Source organism: Abramis brama, assembly GCF_963993115.1.
Source record: "Abramis brama genome assembly, chromosome: 1".
Taxonomy (NCBI): Eukaryota; Metazoa; Chordata; class Actinopteri; order Cypriniformes; family Leuciscidae; genus Abramis; species Abramis brama.
Window position 1 is genome coordinate 6,043,282 of NC_139963.1, and position 18,245 is coordinate 6,061,526.

Here is an 18,245-nt window from a genome sequence, read left to right on the forward strand (position 1 = left end):
GGGTGGAGAGGATGATTTTGGAGTTGGGAAGTTGGAGGTTGCCTTCTCTGTCACATTAATGAGAGCTGTAGCTACTCTCTCTCGCTGAGCTCTGAGGTCGTTGGTGCCGGTGTGGATGATAATGTGGCTGGGGGAACCCAGCTGCTCTTCACACAAGATATTATATTTTTTTTATGTTTGTTCTCGGAAACAGTTTCTTTTCATCAATAAACTTGCCATTGGAGTCCATGAGGAGTATAATCTGAGGCTGTGACTGACTGTAGGAGTCGGATGGAGGAGGGCTGCTGGGCTGGGTCTCTGTGGTCGCTGGAGGAGCCGTCTCCTCGGAGCTCTGCTGTTCTCCTCTCTGTGTCGACTGCTTCTCCACAGCTGACCGTTGTGTTATGTGGGACTCTCTGTCCTCTCTCAGCTTTCTCAACTCTTCCCTCATTACAGACAGCTGATTGTTGTACTCCTTTCCCTGGTTTTTCATTTCTTGAGCTTATTTCTTAAGGATTTATATTTCTTTCCTGTAATCTGCTTCTTTCTCTGTTGGATCAGTCTCCTTCACTACTCGATGCATCTTCTCTGTCAGCTGCTCCAGCTCCATCTCCCTGAACTTCTCCTTCATGTCGCTGATGATGCTGTGTAGAAGGGAGATCTCCTCACTGTCGTCACTGGACTGATGGCTGGAGGTCGAGGTGTCTTCTGCACTCTTCTGTGTATTAGGGCTGATCTTGTTCAGCTGAGCTTTTTCTTTAATTTGGAGGAAATCTTTTTCAAATTGTTTCAGCTTCACCTGAATCATTACAGTCCCAATTTTATATAGGTTAGCTGTTATCGTGACATCTGAATCTGAATCATCTCCTTCTATAATCTGCAGTTTCCATCCATTACTGATGCCCTTTCTGATTACTGTGGGGTAATGTTGTCTGATCTGTTCTGGGTCTTCTGTATAGAATATGATGTTACTGACCTCTCCATTCCTGTACAAGTCTGAGTAGTACAGGGTTTCTGGACGGTTCTTTAGGAGATTTTCTTTATGTCTTTTCTTTAGGATCTCATTGATAGCTTTGGAAGGGTATGTTATGGGTATTGATTCTGTCATTGTTCAAATATTCTGACAGTTGCTGGCAGTTTGTTGTTGTTGTTGTTGTTTTATGAATATGCTGATATCCACTGGAGTTAGCCCTTTAACTGTAGCTTAATTTGTTCAAACCCAGTTTTTGGGCAAATCTTTTCCCCAAAATAAAGGTAGTTGATTGTAGATATTTTATATTATATCTGTACTCACTCCGAGAGTTCTTCTTTCTTCTCTCTTGTGGCAGTTGTGGGACCTTTTAGCCTTCTGTCAGTTAGTTGTCTGCTAGTTGTCTTCTGCTGATTTTTCTTGATTGATTTAAAGTCCTTTTGTAGTTAATATGTTGCAGAAGGTCTTATTTTGTAGAATTGTATCAAAACTGATTGTCTGTCTTGTCTTAAACCAACATTTAAAAAGCAAAAAATCAGGAGCTCATTTTCTTGCTGCTGTTGCTGAATGGAACCTCTCTCTCTCTCCATTCGCCATTCTCTCTCTCTCATTCCATTGCTGAATGGAACCTCTCTCTCTCTCTCTCTCTCTCTCTCTCTCTCACACACGCACACTCACACACACACTCTCTCATACAAACACACCACACACTCCCTCACTCACTCTCTCACACTCTCTCTCTCTCTCTGTGCATGTGCCGGGTGAGTGGGCGGAGCGAATGTGAGCGAGCGTTTGTCTGCTGTGTGAGGTACGAGTGGTCTATACTTCTCTATCTTTTTTATTTTTTTCTGTTTTGTTTGTTTTTGGTTAGTTGTTTATTGGTTTCTATTTTGTAGAATTAATTTGTGAAGTAGGGAAGTGAGTGTTGTGTCAGACAGGGTGACGGCTCCCACGTGTTGGGAGCATGGCCACCCCAGGCAGCGGCGGGAGTTTCTATTCTCTGACAAGGCGTCATGGTGTCAAAATAGATTCAGTCGCTGGTGTGGAGGGATGCAGTTTAGAGGTGGGAGAAGCGGTCGGACACGAGAATATTGTACCAACGTCCCGTATGAACAGCGCTGTTGTTGTATTTGTGAAAACAGTGGATTTAGCAAATCAGTTAGTACAAAGCGGCATAGTGATTAACAGTATTTTTATACCAGTGCTTCCCTTGTCTACACCTTCTAAAAAGGTGACGTTATCAAATGTGCCACCATTTATCCCAAATGAAGTGTTGATCGGATTGCTTTCCCGTTATGGTAAAACAGTTTCACCTATAAAGATGATTCCGATTGGCACCAAGTCTCCTCTCTTGAAACATGTAGTGTCTTTTAGGCGTTATGTTTATATGATCCTGCAAGATAACATTGATGAACTGGATTTGTCCTTAAATTTTCGACATGAGGAATTTAATTGCGTAATTTTTGCCACTACAAACTACATGAAGTATTTTAATTGTGGCGAACTGGGGCATATGATCTGTGCGTGTCCAGGTAGACAGGATAAGTCAAATGAGAGACCTTTACAGGTTTTAAAGGATGGAAACACTGTAAATGAAAATGTAAACCGGAATGTCGCTGCGATAGTCACAGATGATGAGGTGCCTGGACTGAGTTCAGTGCAGATAGCGGCGCCGGCGGCTGTCACAGTGACAGTGGATGTAGAGCGGGCAGATCGTTCTGAGGAAGATGAAGGTATGATGGTTACTGTGGGTGAAGATAATGAGGTGGAGAATAGAGACTGTGTTGTGAACACGGTAGACAAACCTTCTGTTAAGTGTGATGGAGACTGAGTTAGACGATTGTGCTGTTAAAACGCCACTGAAGCGAAGGCTAGAACAGCGTCCTTCAGATCAGCAAGCAAAAAAAGGATTGGGTCGCGATTTAAGTCAAACGGACACAGAAAGTGAAAGTGATTTTTCGGAATGCAGTGTGGAGTGCAGTCTTCCGCTAAGTGGTTTTTCGAATAGGAATTATATTTCAGATGACATTAAATCTTTTTTGAAGGCAACTAAGAATGCGAGAAAAGTTCGTATTGAAGAGCATTTTCCTGATGTGCTGCAGTTCATTGATAAAGCAAGAATATAAAGGAGTGAAGGGTGTTTTAGCAATCAATAAATATATCGTCTGAAGAAAATACTTGCCAAGCTTAATGCCCAACCAGAGTCCAATAGTTGCAATGAAAAATGAAAAGCACATTTATGTGGGTTTGTTTGTGTTGAGTCTTAATTTGCTTTTTTCTTTCCTCATTTATGGGAGAAATATGTATTGCTTCTCTGAATATGAATGGGGCAAGAGAAGGGAAAAAGCGGTTTCATCTTTTTGAAACAATTAGACAGAAAAAAGTGCAGGCTTTATTTGCTCAAGAGACTCATAGTGATGAGATAAATGCAAGTGATTGGGCAAGAGAGTTTGATGGATTGTCTATTTTAAGTCATTTGAGTTCCACCAGTGGAGGTGTTGCTATTTTATTTTCCAAGAGTTTTATTCCTTGTTCATATCAAGTGGAAGAGATTTTAAAGGGTAGACTGCTAAAAGTCAGAGCCCAGTTTGAGAATTTTTTTTTTTGTATTTATTTCTGTGTATGTTCCTACCAGAGCAATCGAAAGAATGTGTTTTTTAGATACGCTGAGTCATGTATTAGCAAATTGTAACACAGAGGATGTTTTAATTTTAGGGGGGGATTTTAATTGTACGGAAAACTTAACAGACAGAAATCATGTCGAGCCTCATATGCCATCACGAAAGAGACTCACTGAATTGATGAAGTCTAATGAGATTGCTGATGTGTGGAAAAATTTTCATTTTACGCAAAGGCAGTATACTTGGACGCATGTTCAAGATAATCTGGTATCTCTAGCGAGGTTGGATAGATTCTATGGATACAAACATCAACTTAATCTTTTTAGGGGATGTTCTATTATCCCAGTTGGATTTTCTGACCATAGTCTAGTAAAATGTGATGTGACAGTGGGTTCTATTAAGCCAAAAAGTGCTTATTGGCACTTGAATAAAAATCTGTTATGTGATCTTTTTTTTTAAAGGTATTTTTTAAAGAGTTTTGGATTGATTTTAGATTTTTAAAAAAATCTTCCTTTCAATCTGTACAGCAGTGGTGGGATTTTGCAAAAACACAAGTTAGGCAGTTATGCCAACATTATACCTTTAATGCCACATGAGAAAGAAAAGGTGCAATTGAAATGTTAGAAAAAGAACTAAAAGAATTGCAAGAACTTGCTGATGTCACTGGAGAGTTGACTGCTATTAAGAGTTTTAAAGAGAAAAATATTTTTTTTAAATGACCTGTTAGATGTAGCTGCACAAGGAGCTCTTGTCAGGTCAAGCTTTCAGAATATAGAGTTGATGGATGCACCTTCTAAATTCTTCTTTAACCCTCAGAGGTCGGCAATCACGCCGGCGTGATCTGTTTGCTTTTTTCCTTATGAGTTGAATTGAGACCCGGAATACTCTTTTGACTTTGATTTTACAAACAAGTTTCATACATCAATCGATTCTGTTAAATGTGTATTATTTTTGTGTATACTCACAATAAAAACAAAGTGTTGTGCTTTTTGCCAAATAAAGAAAAATAAACACGAGGCGAGTTCTGCCTTCTCTCTGCCAGTGTAGTCCATTCTAAAACGCGTCCGAAAATGAATCATAACTCAGCGAATACTTCTCACACAGGCACGTGGGATATGTCTCTATGAAGCTTGAAATCTCTTCTTTTAAATGAAGTAATTTATATAAAAAACAAATGTTTTCAACTCATGTAATCCGTTTGAAAGCAAGGAGAGGTACCGTTTTTCCTTCTCCCTTCATTATCTCTAAATGAGCTGAGGCCGCCCCGCCCCCCCGGCGCGATTCACATGTAAATAGTTAGGTGATCTAGTATGCATCGCATACGCCCCCCCGATCAATGCCTCAGACGACGAACGGCAGCATTTTGAAGAGCGAATTCCGCCGAGGACACAATTTCGGAGTAAGTTTTACTTAAAAGTCTTTTGTCTTTTATTTTTCGTGTTCGCATTTATGAGGAAAAAACAATATTACGTGACAGTTCTCCATTATGGATGCGAGCGCTCTAAAAAAAGCACAAAGACTTTCAAACTTTCACAGAGACCTCAAAACAGAAAGTACAAATCCTTTCTTTAAAACGAATTTCGTTTTGTATCAATTGTATCTTAATTTTAATAATTTTTTCATTAACAAATTTCCTGGATTTAAAGTAAATATAGGCTAGCAATCACAACATAAGGTGCTTGAACTGGAGATCATCATGAACCAGACCGTAGCCTACTCGCCTCACAGGTCTAAAAAATGTGAAATATATTTACAGAAAGCTGGTTCTAAACAAAACCATCCAAAACAAAAAACTATGTAGCCTAATAAATGTGCATTTTTCCGGTGCGTTCACTAGCCTACTGCGAAGATCGCGAGTCAATAGCCTATCGTCAACTTCATCTTTGCCAGAAGTTAAATTTAAATCGCGTGTGTGAATGAATGATGATGTTTTAGCAAACTGTATTGCTATACTGAGATGAGTAAAATCGACTGAAATATGTTGAAATAAAATGTATTTGTATAAGCAACGTATTAAACTGCAAATTAACAATATGCCCTAATATTTCATGAAAACAACGTTACAGTCAGGCGAAATATGAAAGACAACATCTTGTTGACTAGATTTGGGTACAGCTACAGTTTTTACTGTAGAATATACTGCCACATCAAATAAGCTTTTGTTTAGCAATTTCTGTATATAAAAATACTATTTTTGTCAAAAATAAAGTCATCAACTAAGATGTTACCTGTTCCAATGTTGACTATATTCAAACTAATGAATACATAGATAAAATGTAGGCCTATAATCATTTTTTTTTTACAAAGAAAGAGTACACTTGAAATATTGTTGAAATTGTAATTATTGTTGTAATTGTAACCTTTTTAATAAAATAGCAAAACATATTTACAAGATAGATGTAAGCAAAATCTTAAATGGTCAATATAAGTCTTCTTCTAAATATATCTTTTGTCCTTGCATTGTGGCTCAGTCAGTTTCACACCTGAATGAATGTCTAATTATGCAGAGTGGGTGGGACATTGTATTCTAAGGTGTAAACCACTCCTCGTTCACGCCCCCCTCGCATATTGGCTTTCCAAGCAAAACCTGTTTTACATCAATTTAAATCAATGTATGGTTTTATGTGAACGATAAAGCAAGACTATTTTCACATAATTTTGAAGAAAAAACTCTAGGCGAGGACATCCATTAGTCAAAAGTCTTATTGACACATATTTACTATGTGTTTTGTGGCCTTATTTCAGAAATTTTAGTTTTTAGTTTTTTCAATAACCATGCATAAACATTATTCTCTCAAAAATGAAAACATGTACATACACGTGGCTCACATATTATGGTAGCCCTGTTTGTGCTTTATAGAGTGAATTTACACCTTTGCCATTAATATGTTTATAAGCAACTGAAAAAAGCACAAATGTCAGAGCATGACAGAACATCTCAAGGGCCCCAAAAACAGCCCAGATCCCAGAGGGTTAATTTAGAAAAGAAAAATGGGCAAAAAAAGGCTTATACACACTTTACGTTCTGAGACTGGAGATGTGTTGTCAGATCCTTTTGAAATCAGAAACAGGGCAGTTAGTTTTTATGGAAAATTATATGAGAGTGAATTAACACTTGATGAAATGCAGGATGAGTTTTTTTGAAAATCTGCCTCAAGTCTCTGAAGAAGTAAATGTTGAACTTAGTAAAGCTGTCACTTTAGAGGAATTAGAAAAGGCACTTCAAAGTATGGAAGGTGGTAAAGTACCTGGAATAGACGGGCTACCAGTTGAATTCTATAAGACGTTTTGTACAGAGGTGAGCCCAGATTTATTGCACGTAATAAATTAAAGTTTGGTCAATGGACAACTACCTTTAAGTTGTAGAAGAAGTATTCTCACATTATTGCCAAAGAAAGGTGATCTAAATGAGATAAAAAATTGGAGACCTGTGAGTTTGCTGTGTACAGATTATAAATTACTTTCCAAAGTTCTGGCGAGTAGATTAAGTGAAGTTATAAGTCAAATTATTCATCCCGATCAGATGTATTGTGTTCCAGGGAGACAATTTTTTTTATAACATTTCCTTTATTAGGGATATTTTAGATATAGGTAAAAACCTAAAACTGGACTTTGGCCTTGTGTCCATCGACCAAGAAAAAGCTTTTGACAGAGTGGAACACTCGTACTTATGGAATGTTTTAACAGCTTTTGGTTTTAGCAATGATTCTATTTCCTTGATAAAAGTGTTGTACAATGATTTTGAAAGTATTTTAAAAATTAATGGAAATTTGTTTTGCTGTGCTTTGTCTGGAATGCTGTATACTTTGGCTATAGAACCCCTCTTAAATAAATTAAGAGCACAAGTGTCTGGAGTATGTGTCCCATGTTGTACAAATGTTTTTAAGTTATCGACATATGCTGACGACATTGTTATTTTAATTAATGGAAAGAGAGATGTAAATGTGCTGTTGGAGATCCTAAATTTTTTTTTTTTTTAAATTCTGCCACAAAAGTAAATTGGTCCAAGAGTGAAGCAATATTGGTTGGAAGCTGGGTCAATATGGAACCAAAACTTCCAGAAGATTTATCCTGGACCAAGGAAGGCTTACAATATTTGGGAGTGTTTTTAGGGGATGAAATGTTTTTGAAAAAGAATTTTGAAGGGATTGTGGAGAAATTTAAAGGTCGCCTTAATAAAAGGAAATTTTTGCTCCCTAAAATGTCATATAAAGGTTGAGTATTGATCATAAACAATTTAATTGCATCTGCTCTATGGCATCGATTTAATTGTGTGGATCCTCCACGAGATTTACTGCCAAGATTACAATCTATTTTAGTTGATTTTTTTTGGGACAGGATGCATTGGGTGCTGAAAGCTGTTCTGTATTTACCCAAAGAAGGAGGACATGGTTTAATGCATATACAGAGCAGAATAGCAGCCTTTAGGCTTCAATTTGCTCAAAGGCTGTTGACTGGGCCAGTGGACTCAAGCTGGAAATATGCTGCTTGTGTTATTTTGCGAGATTTCAGAGGTTTAGACTTTGAGAGATCTTTGTTTTGGTTGAATCCGCAAAAGATGGATTTGTCTAAGTTGGAACCTATGTCAAGTTTGGTCTTTGTTCAAGGTGCAGAGACCCAGCTCTATAACCTCTCTGCATTGCTTGCTACAAGAACCTCTGGTTTATGGATCGCGCTTGGACTTATCAAATGAAAAACACTCCCTGCAATTTGTGATATTCTTCTTAATGCTGGAGTATTAACGCTTGGACAATTATTTAACCCTCTGGGGTCGACAAACACGCCCGCGCGTTTTGCTGGATTTTTTTCACATAGCAGCAACATAAACTTAAAATACGTCGTCATTTATGGTCATACAGAAAAAAGAAATATGAAAAAACAATCTGTGATATTTGTGACAATCTGTGATATCTATGATATACTTTTGTATGTGTCCACTTACAATCAAATCAAAACATTGTGCTTTTGTAAAATAAAGAAAATAAACAGGGTGTGCGTTCTGCCTCTCCGTCGCGGTGAACTTTTTTTTCTTGAGCACATCTATAAACTGAAACAAAACTCAGCGAATACTTGTCACACATTTATGAGCCATATACCTTTATAAACATTTAAGTGTGTACTTTTAAATGATCGGATTCAAACTGGAAACAAATATTCTCTGTTTAAGTAATTTGTATAAAACCAACAAGATGTCCAGTTTCTCAAACGCTTGCTCATTATTTTTAATTTGACCACGCCCACGAGCGCAAAAGAGATTCACATGCAAATCTCCACATGGAACGCGATCGCGCTCATTACCTCAAAAAACAAAACACCACACTTCATAAGTCTCTGCTTTTCATCGAGTTTGGAAGACACGCAGTGAGCTTACATTGGATTTACCTCAGAAGAAGAAGAACGCGATTTGAAGACAAGAAAGATGTAAGGTAAGAAATTCTTACTTATTAGTTTATGTTATTGTTGCATAAACTTCACATTGCAGTTGAACTGTTGCTAGATATATGGTGAATATTATAATATTTAGACCCGTGTTTACTGTTACTGTGTTTGTGGATATCTGCTCTGAAAGCGGCACTAAAAGACTTTCAAACTTTCACAGAGACCTCAAAACAGAAAGCACAAAGCCTTTCTTTAAAACGAATTTCATTTTGTATTAACTGTATCTTAATTTTAATAATTTTTTCATTAACCAATTTCCTGGATTTAATACATAAAAAGTAAATATAGGCTAGCACAATATAAGGTGCTTGAACTGGAGATTATATCATCATGAACCGAACCGTAGCCTACTCGCCTCACAGGCCTAAAAAATGTGAAATATATTTACAGAAAGCTGGTTCTAAACAAAACCATCCAAAACAAAATAAAACTATGTAGCCTAATAAATGTGCATTTCTCCGGTGCGTTCACTAGCCTACTGTGAAGATCGTCAACTTGACCTATCGTCAACTTCATCTTTGCAGCTGACACAGAAATTAATAAACAATTAAAATGTCTTTTTGCAATATTTTACATATTCATAATCATTACTTTTGCTGGTTCTTTGAGGCAGCTTTTTAGGTTTATGGCATTTTGGAAAAGAGCTCTTCACGTACAAACACCGTTTCACCAAGGCACAGCGGCCCTTCAGCACATAAGAACAAAAAGAGAAAAAGCATGGACTTACTAATTACGAAACTTTGATGTGGTTGAACAGGTGAAACAGTCACAAATTCCTCTGCAACTCAAACCTTCTCAGTACGAGTTATGAAGGAAGAGAACAGCATTACAGTTTTCAGCGCGTCCTCCTCTGATTGCTGTGTTGTGACTGAAAAAGTGTGTGCAGGAGCACATGCGCAAAACGTAGGTTTGTAAAATGTCCTTTTGTAAAATGACATATGATAAAATAAAAATAATTAATATATCATTTTACAAAACGGTTTTGCGCATGTGCTTCTGCGCGCACTATTTCAAATTTACGTATGAATGTGCGTTTTTGACGACACGGGACCATGGGCTGGGTCACTCAGAGGTTGCTTCCGGGAATAGTACTGCCCTACAGTATTAAAAATTGCTACATATAATTGTTTAGAAGGTTATAGTGTGCGTTATTTGTTTTCTCTTTAACTTCTTTCAGCTCTTTTCATGTTTGGGGGGTCGGATTGTACAAATTATGAAATATTCGATATCCCAATTTTGCATATCGTCCAGACAACAATTTGGATATTATCGTCTAAACGATATATCGCCCACCTCTATTGTTGGAAACATTTGTGTGTGTGTATTCTGTGAATTTTAAAAAGCAATTTTAACCAGAAAAATCTAAAATTTATTCCCAAAATCGTGCAGGCCTATATTTCTCTTGATATCAGTATGTTCACTTTTTTTTTTTCTTTCAGTGACCAGATGCCACTGAGTCCTGCTGACTTCAACATTCACATGAGTCTCTGTATATGAACATGGTAAAGTGAAAATCAAACACCTTGGAAATGAAAGGTATGTACAATGTTTTTAGGAATGGCACAAAGGTCTCTGTCTTTGGGTCATTTTTTCAAAAATGTGCTTTTTTGTCATTTGTTGTGTATCTTTGGATTATGTTGTGTTGTAAATAAATCCAAACAATCAAACAGCCATTCTTTTTTAAATCTCCTCATTCTTTGCGCAAGGTTTCTCAGAATGACAGGGCCTGATAGCTCCTAATAGGGCAATTAGGGAGGGTCTTTGTCTTTCTCAGGTGTGAAAACAATACATATTAATGATGTGATCACGCCTCCTCGCATAAAGCTTTCTTACACAAAACACGTCTTACAATTTTTAAATCAATATATTGTCTTATCTGAATGAGCAGTCATGGTGATATTCACATAGTTTTGGAGCAAATATTCTAGGCTACGTGATACAATTTTCAAAAGTCTTGTGAAGAAATAATCAGTATGGGTTTCATGACCTTATTTCAGTGACAATTTTTTTTGTATTTTCACAAACCACGCATAAATGTCATTATCTCAAAACTACAAACTTTTACATACATGCTGCTGATATATTATTGTAGCAGAGTTTGTGCTGAATACAGTGTAATCAGACTTTAGCCATAAAAATGTCACAAGTAACAGAAATAAGCACAAATGTCAGAGCATGTCAGAACACCTCCAGGGCCAGAAAACAGCTCAGACCCCAGAGGGTTAAACTGGCTGGACTGGACTTTGAGAATGTCGATGCGGTCGTCAGACATTTGGGGTTAAAATCAAAACGCATAACAGCCAAATTACTTGAAAAATGGAAGTCAGCACTTACGTCAGAAGAAATTAAACTGCTAGAAGATTATACTGAAGGGTTAATTACTCCAGATTGTAATGACCCTTTTCCTGATTTGTATCTGTTGACTGATTTTGAAGAATGTGAAGGTGTTTTTTTACAACCCAACTTGATGTTAATGGGTGCTAATCCAGTGTCTGAAAAAAATTTGTACAAAAACTGTGTCAAAACTCTTGAATAAGAAGTTTTTGCATAAAAGAGTTGATACGCCTTGGCGTTCTGCCCTCCATCTAGGGGAGGATGTCAAGCCAGAATGGCGAGCATTGTACAAGTCACCTTTGCCAAAAAAAGTGGGTGACTTACAATGGAGGATCCTTCATGGAGCGATTGCCGTGAACACACTTGTTTCAGTCATAAACCATGATACTAGCGATGAATGCCCTTTTTGTTTTCAGAAGGAGAACATATTTCATGCTTTTGTGTATTGTAACAGGCTTTTACCATTGTTTAAGGTTTTAAAGAGTTTATTTGGTCGTTTTGATGAGATTTTTTCTTTGGAAATGTTTATTTGTGGATTTAAATACATCCGGAGACGTCAATTTTGTTGCCAATTACTGAACTTTTTACTGGGTCAAGCGAAGAAGGCGATATATGACACTAGAAAAATAAGAATTGAACGCAATTCAAGTGTTAATTTGCAAATTGTGTTTCTTAACCTAGTAAAATCCAGAATTTTAATTGACTTTCGGTATTATAAGGCTATGGGGGATCTTATGTCTTTTGAATTGATTTGGTGTTATAAGGGGGCTCTGTGTGAAATAATTAATGCGAGTTTACAGTTTGCACATGTTTTGGAATGAGTTTTTTATGGGTATTTATTTGGATATTTGATATGTTGAATGTGTATGTTTTTTTGTACTCCTGTAGGTAGGAACTGAATGTATTAGTTTAGGTTATTTGTTAAAATTCAAATTCTCTCTCTCTCTCTCTCTCTCTCTCTCTCTCTCTCATAAAGGTGTGTTAAAATTAAATAAATAAAAATATCTCTCACACACACACACTCACTCACCATCTCCATCTCTCTCTCTCACACACACACACACACACACACACACACACACACACACACACACACACACACACACACACACACACACACACACACACTCACTCTCTATCTCTCACACACACACACTCACACACACACACACACACACACACACTCTTACTTGTTTTTGCTACGTCGTGGGGACTCCTGACTAGAAGGGTACACGTGGGGACACCAATTTCTAAATACAATAAAGCCATAATTTTTAATCAGAAGTGTCAGGGGGAATTTTTGAATCCTAAAAATCAACTTTTTTATCAGAAATTCTTAATTTTAGAAAGGTGAATATTTGTCTGGTTTTTCTATTCCGGTGGGGACCTGCCTATTGTGTCTTACCCCAAACCACCACCAAGGGGCACTATTATGAGTTAGCTGTAGGTTATCTAGTTTTAATACAAATTTAAATCTGTAACAGATTAACAATAAATATTAAGTTTAGATCATCATTAAAGAGTTGTTTAAAAGGGAGAATTGTCTATATTTTATATTTTTATGGATTTTTACTTTATTTTACAATTTACTAATTCCCATAAACTCTTGTATTTGAATAGACCATTTGTATGGATGTAAACAGTGACAACAGCCTCACCTCACTTCCTGTTTAACAGGAGTCTATTTTTCTTCAACTGAGAATCTGAAAAGGTCCACATTTTGATAAATAAGACAGTCATGTTGTATGACAAGCAGGAAATGTTCATGGGTATCATTGTTTGCTGAATAATGATCTGTGCATACTGGAATCAACTCTGAATTAAAACACGAGCACATGCTGGCATTCAACAGGGTTGCAAGATATATTGCTATTTGTGTTTTTTCTTATTCGTCATCCTAAAAATTTGTCACGCACAGAAACCTATGAAACCCAATGAGTGCGATGTGTATTAATGCGTTGCGGGATAATTCACAAAACAATACAAAAAGTTACCATACCCCAGCACTTAAGATAATTTTCAATAGTTCTAATCTGACATCGAAATTGTTTGACCCCTCTGATATCTGTCAGAGGGGCTCTCCAGTATGCTTCACACAAAATCAGCCCAACCAAACCCGCTCATCCTACCTGCCCGCCAGAGCCAGCAAGCGTCTGCCCAGTCGATATCACTCACGACGACTGCCCAGCCGAGACTGCTTACAGCGACAGCCCAGTAAAGCCCTCATCGCGGGTCCCGTCCAACACAGAGCCCTCTTCATCGCTGGTCCCGTCCAGCACAGAGCCCTCTTCATCGCTGGTCCCGTCCAGCACAGAGCCCTCTTCATCGCTGGTCCCGTCCAGCACAGAGCCCTCTTCATCGCTGGTCCCGTCCAGCACAGAGCCCTCTTCATCGCTGGTCCCGTCCAGCGCAGAGCATTCATCGCTGGTCCCGTCCAGCACAGAGCCCTCTTCATCGCTGGTCCCGTCCAGCACAGAGCCCTCTTCATCGCTGGTCCCGTCCAGCGCAGAGCCCTCTTCACCGCTGGTCCCGTCCAGCACAGAGCCCTCTTCACCGCTGGTCCCGTCCAGCGCAGAGCCCTCTTCATCGCTGGTCCCGTCCAGCGCAGAGCCCTCTTCATCGCTGGTCCCGTCCAGCACAGAGCCCTCTTCATCGCTGGTCCCGTCCAGCGCAGAGCCTTCATCGCTGGTCCCGTCCAGCACAGAGCCTTCTCCGCTGGTCCCGTCCAGCACAGAGCCCTCTTCATCGCTGGTCCCGTCCAGCACAGAGCCCTCTTCATCGCTGGTCCCGTCCAGCGCAGAGCCCTCTTCATCGCTGGTCCCGTCCAGCGCAGAGCCTTCACCGCTGGTCCCGTCCAGCGCAGAGCCCTCTTCATCGCTGGTCCCGTCCAGCGCAGAGCCCTCTTCACCGCTGGTCCCGTCCAGCACAGAGCCCTCTTCACCGCTGGTCCCGTCCAGCACAGAGCCCTCTTCACCGCTGGTCCCGTCCAGCACAAAGCCCTCTTCACCGCTGGTCCCGTCCAGCACAAAGCCCTCTTCATCGCTGGTCCCGTCCAGCACAGAGCCCTCTTCACCGCTGGTCCCGTCCAGCACAGAGCCCTCTTCATCGCTGGTCCCGTCCAGCACAGAGCCCTCTTCACCGCTGGTCCCGTCCAGCACAGAGCCCTCTTCATCGCTGGTCCCGTCCAGCACAGAGCCCTCTTCACCGCTGGTCCCGTCCAGCACAGAGCCCTCTTCACCGCTGGTCCCGTCCAGCACAAAGCCCTCTTCATCGCTGGTCCCGTCCAGCACAGAGCCCTCTTCATCGCTGGTCCCGTCCAGCACAGAGCCCTCTTCACCGCTGGTCCCGTCCAGCACAAAGCCCTCTTCATCGCTGGTCCCATCCAGCGCAGAGCCTTCACCGCTGGTCCCGTCCAGCACAAAGCCCTCTTCATCGCTGGTCCCGTCCAGCACAGAGCCCTCTTCATCGCTGGTCCCGTCCAGCACAGAGCCCACTTCATCGCTGGTCCCGTCCAGCGCAGAGCCCTCTTCATCGCTGGTCCCGTCCAGCGCAGAGCCCTCTTCATCGCTGGTCCCGTCCAGCGCAGAGCCCTCTTCACCGCTGGTCCCGTCCAGCGCAGAGCCCTCTTCATCGCTGGTCCCGTCCAGCTCAGAGCCCTCTTCATCGCTGGTCCCGTCCAGCACAGAGCCCTCTTCATCGCTGGTCCCGTCCAGCGCAGAGCCCTCTTCATCGCTGGTCCCGTCCAGCGCAGAGCCTTCACCGCTGGTCCCGTCCAGCACAAAGCCCTCTTCATCGCTGGTCCCGTCCAGCACAGAGCCCTCTTCATCGCTGGTCCCGTCCAGCACAAAGCCCTCTTCATCGCTGGTCCCGTCCAGCACAGAGCCCACTTCATCGCTGGTCCCGTCCAGCACAGAGCCCTCTTCATCGCTGGTCCCGTCCAGCGCAGAGCCCTCTTCATCGCTGGTCCCGTCCAGCGCAGAGCCCTCTTCACCGCTGGTCCCGTCCAGCGCAGAGCCCTCTTCATCGCTGGTCCCGTCCAGCGCAGAGCCTTCACCGCTGGTCCCGTCCAGCTCAGAGCCCTCTTCATCGCTGGTCCCGTCCAGCACAGAGCCCTCTTCATCGCTGGTCCCGTCCAGCGCAGAGCCTTCATCGCTGGTCCCGTCCAGCGCAGAGCCTTCTCCGCTGGTCCCGTCCAGCGCAGAGCCCTCTTCATCGCTGGTCCCGTCCAGCGCAGAGCCCTCTTCACCGCTGGTCCCGTCCAGCACAAAGCCCTCTTCATCGCTGGTCCCGTCCAGCACAGAGCCCTCTTCACCGCTGGTCCCGTCCAGCACAGAGCCCTCTTCACCGCTGGTCCCGTCCAGCACAGAGCCCTCTTCATCGCTGGTCCCGTCCAGCACAGAGCCCTCTTCATCGCTGGTCCCGTCCAGCACAGAGCCCTCTTCATCGCTGGTCCCGTCCAGCACAAAGCCCTCTTCATCGCTGGTCCCATCCAGCGCAGAGCCTTCACCGCTGGTCCCGTCCAGCACAAAGCCCTCTTCACCGCTGGTCCCGTCCAGCGCAGAGCCCTCTTCATCGCTGGTCCCGTCCAGCGCAGAGCCTTCACCGCTGGTCCCGTCCAGCACAGAGCCCTCTTCATCGCTGGTCCCGTCCAGCGCAGAGCCTTCACCGCTGGTCCCGTCCAGCACAGAGCCCTCTTCATCGCTGGTCCCGTCCAGCACAGAGCCCTCTTCATCGCTGGTCCCGTCCAGCGCAGAGCCCTCTTCATCGCTGGTCCCGTCCAGCGCAGAGCCCTCTTCATCGCTGGTCCTGTCCAGCGCAGAGCCCTCTTCATCGCTGGTCCCGTCCAGCGCAGAGCCCTCTTCATCGCTGGTCCCGTCCAGCGCAGAGCCTTCACCGCTGGTCCCGTCCAGCACAAAGCCCTCTTCATCGCTGGTCCCGTCCAGCGCAGAGCCTTCATCGCTGGTCCCGTCCAGCACAGAGCCCTCTTCATCGCTGGTCCCGTCCAGCGCAAAGCCTTCACCGCTGGTCCCGTCCAGCACAAAGCCCTCTTCATCGCTGGTCCCGTCCAGCACAAAGCCCTCTTCATCGCTGGTCCCGTCCAGCGCAAAGCCTTCACCGCTGGTCCCGTCCAGCGCAAAGCCCTCTTCACCGCTGGTCCCGTCCAGCGCAGAGCCTTCATCGCTGGTCCCGTCCAGCACAGAGCCCTCTTCATCGCTGGTCCCGTCCAGCGCAAAGCCTTCACCACTGGTCCCGTCCAGCACAAAGCCCTCTTCATCGCTGGTCCCGTCCAGCACAAAGCCCTCTTCATCGCTGGTCCCGTCCAGCGCAAAGCCTTCACCGCTGGTCCCGTCCAGCACAAAGCCCTCTTCACCGCTGGTCCCGTCCAGCACAAAGCCCTCTTCATCGCTGGTCCCGTTCAGCGCAGAGCCCTCTTCATCGCTGGTCCCGTTCAGCGCAGAGCCCTCTTCATCGCTGGTCCCGTCCAGCGCAAAGCCCTCTTCATCGCTGGTCCCGTTCAGCGCAGAGCCCTCTTCATCGCTGGTCCCGTCCAGCACAAAGCCCTCTTCATCGCTGGTCCCGTTCAGCGCAGAGCCCTCTTCATCGCTGGTCCCGTCCAGCACAAAGCCCTCTTCATCGCTGGTCCCGTCCAGCACAGAGCCCTCTTCATCGCTGGTCCCGTTCAGCGCAGAGCCCTCTTCATCGCTGGTCCCGTTCAGCGCAGAGCCCTCTTCATCTTCATCGCTGGTCCCGTCCAGCACAGAGCCCTCTTCATCGCTGGTCCCGTCCAGCACAGAGCCCTCTTCATCGCTGGTCCCGTTCAACGCAGAGCCCTCTTCATCGCTGGTCCCGTCCAGCACAAAGCCCTCTTCATCGCTGGTCCCGTCCAGCACAGAGCCCTCTTCATCGCTGGTCCCGTTCAGCGCAGAGCCCTCTTCATCGCTGGTCCCGTCCAGCGCAAAGCCCTCTTCATCGCTGGTCCCGTTCAGCGCAGAGCCCTCTTCATCGCTGGTCCCGTCCAGCACAAAGCCCTCTTCATCGCTGGTCCCGTTCAGCGCAGAGCCCTCTTCATCGCTGGTCCCGTCCAGCACAAAGCCCTCTTCATCGCTGGTCCCGTCCAGCACAGAGCCCTCTTCATCGCTGGTCCCGTTCAGCGCAGAGCCCTCTTCATCGCTGGTCCCGTTCAGCGCAGAGCCCTCTTCATCTTCATCGCTGGTCCCGTCCAGCACAGAGCCCTCTTCATCGCTGGTCCCGTCCAGCACAGAGCCCTCTTCATCGCTGGTCCCGTTCAACGCAGAGCCCTCTTCATCGCTGGTCCCGTCCAGCACAAAGCCCTCTTCATCGCTGGTCCCGTCCAGCGCAGAGCCCTCTTCACCGCTGGTCCCGTCCAGCGCAGAGCCTTCACCGCTGGTCCCGTCCAGCACAGAGCCTTCATCAACATCTTCAATAAGCCTCCAACGCCATGGCCACCCGAAGGGTCCTCTTCACCATGGCCACCTCCTCAGCCTGCTTCACCATGGCCGCCCGAAGGGAGGTCTCCGCCAGGACCGCCCGAGAGGTGGTCTCCTACTCCGCCATGGCCCCCTGACCAGTCTGCTCCGCCACGGCCGTCTGGACCATCCTTGAGTCCGTCCATTCTACACCCGGTCCACCTCCCCATCACGGACTCCAGGATGCCCACCCCCCCTCCCGCGTTTCTCCTGCTTTCGGGGCGGGTCGCGCCTTGCGGGAGGGGGGAGTAATGTCACATCCACCATCTGTCTTCCTCATCTATGTGTGCACTACACTTCCCATCATCCTCCTTGGCACACCTGCACTCTATCAGCCATCATCATCATCACCTGCACTCCCTCGTTAACAAGCCCTATACATTTACATTTACATTTAGTCATTTAGCAGACGCT

At 44.1% G+C, this 18,245-nt stretch overlaps 2 protein-coding genes across 5 annotated transcripts in view; both read right to left on the bottom strand.

The window, feature by feature from the left end:
* The window catches only part of LOC311079737 (uncharacterized protein), a 183,357-nt gene that overhangs the window by 22,789 nt on the left and 142,323 nt on the right, over positions 1 to 18,245 (bottom strand). The gene's annotated exons all lie outside the window — the stretch shown is intronic.
* The window catches only part of LOC311079613 (NACHT, LRR and PYD domains-containing protein 3-like), a 118,527-nt gene that overhangs the window by 7,164 nt on the left and 93,118 nt on the right, over positions 1 to 18,245 (bottom strand). Inside the window, exon 7 of one of the 4 annotated variants that reach the window (XM_084109195.1) lies at positions 484 to 2,667. The exons of the other annotated variants lie outside the window; for them this stretch is intronic. Coding sequence (XP_083965321.1) covers positions 2,604 to 2,667 — 64 coding nt within the window. The 3' untranslated portion in view covers positions 484 to 2,603. Of the gene's footprint in view, positions 1 to 483; positions 2,668 to 18,245 lie in introns of those variants that run through there. 4 annotated transcript variants of the gene reach the window in all.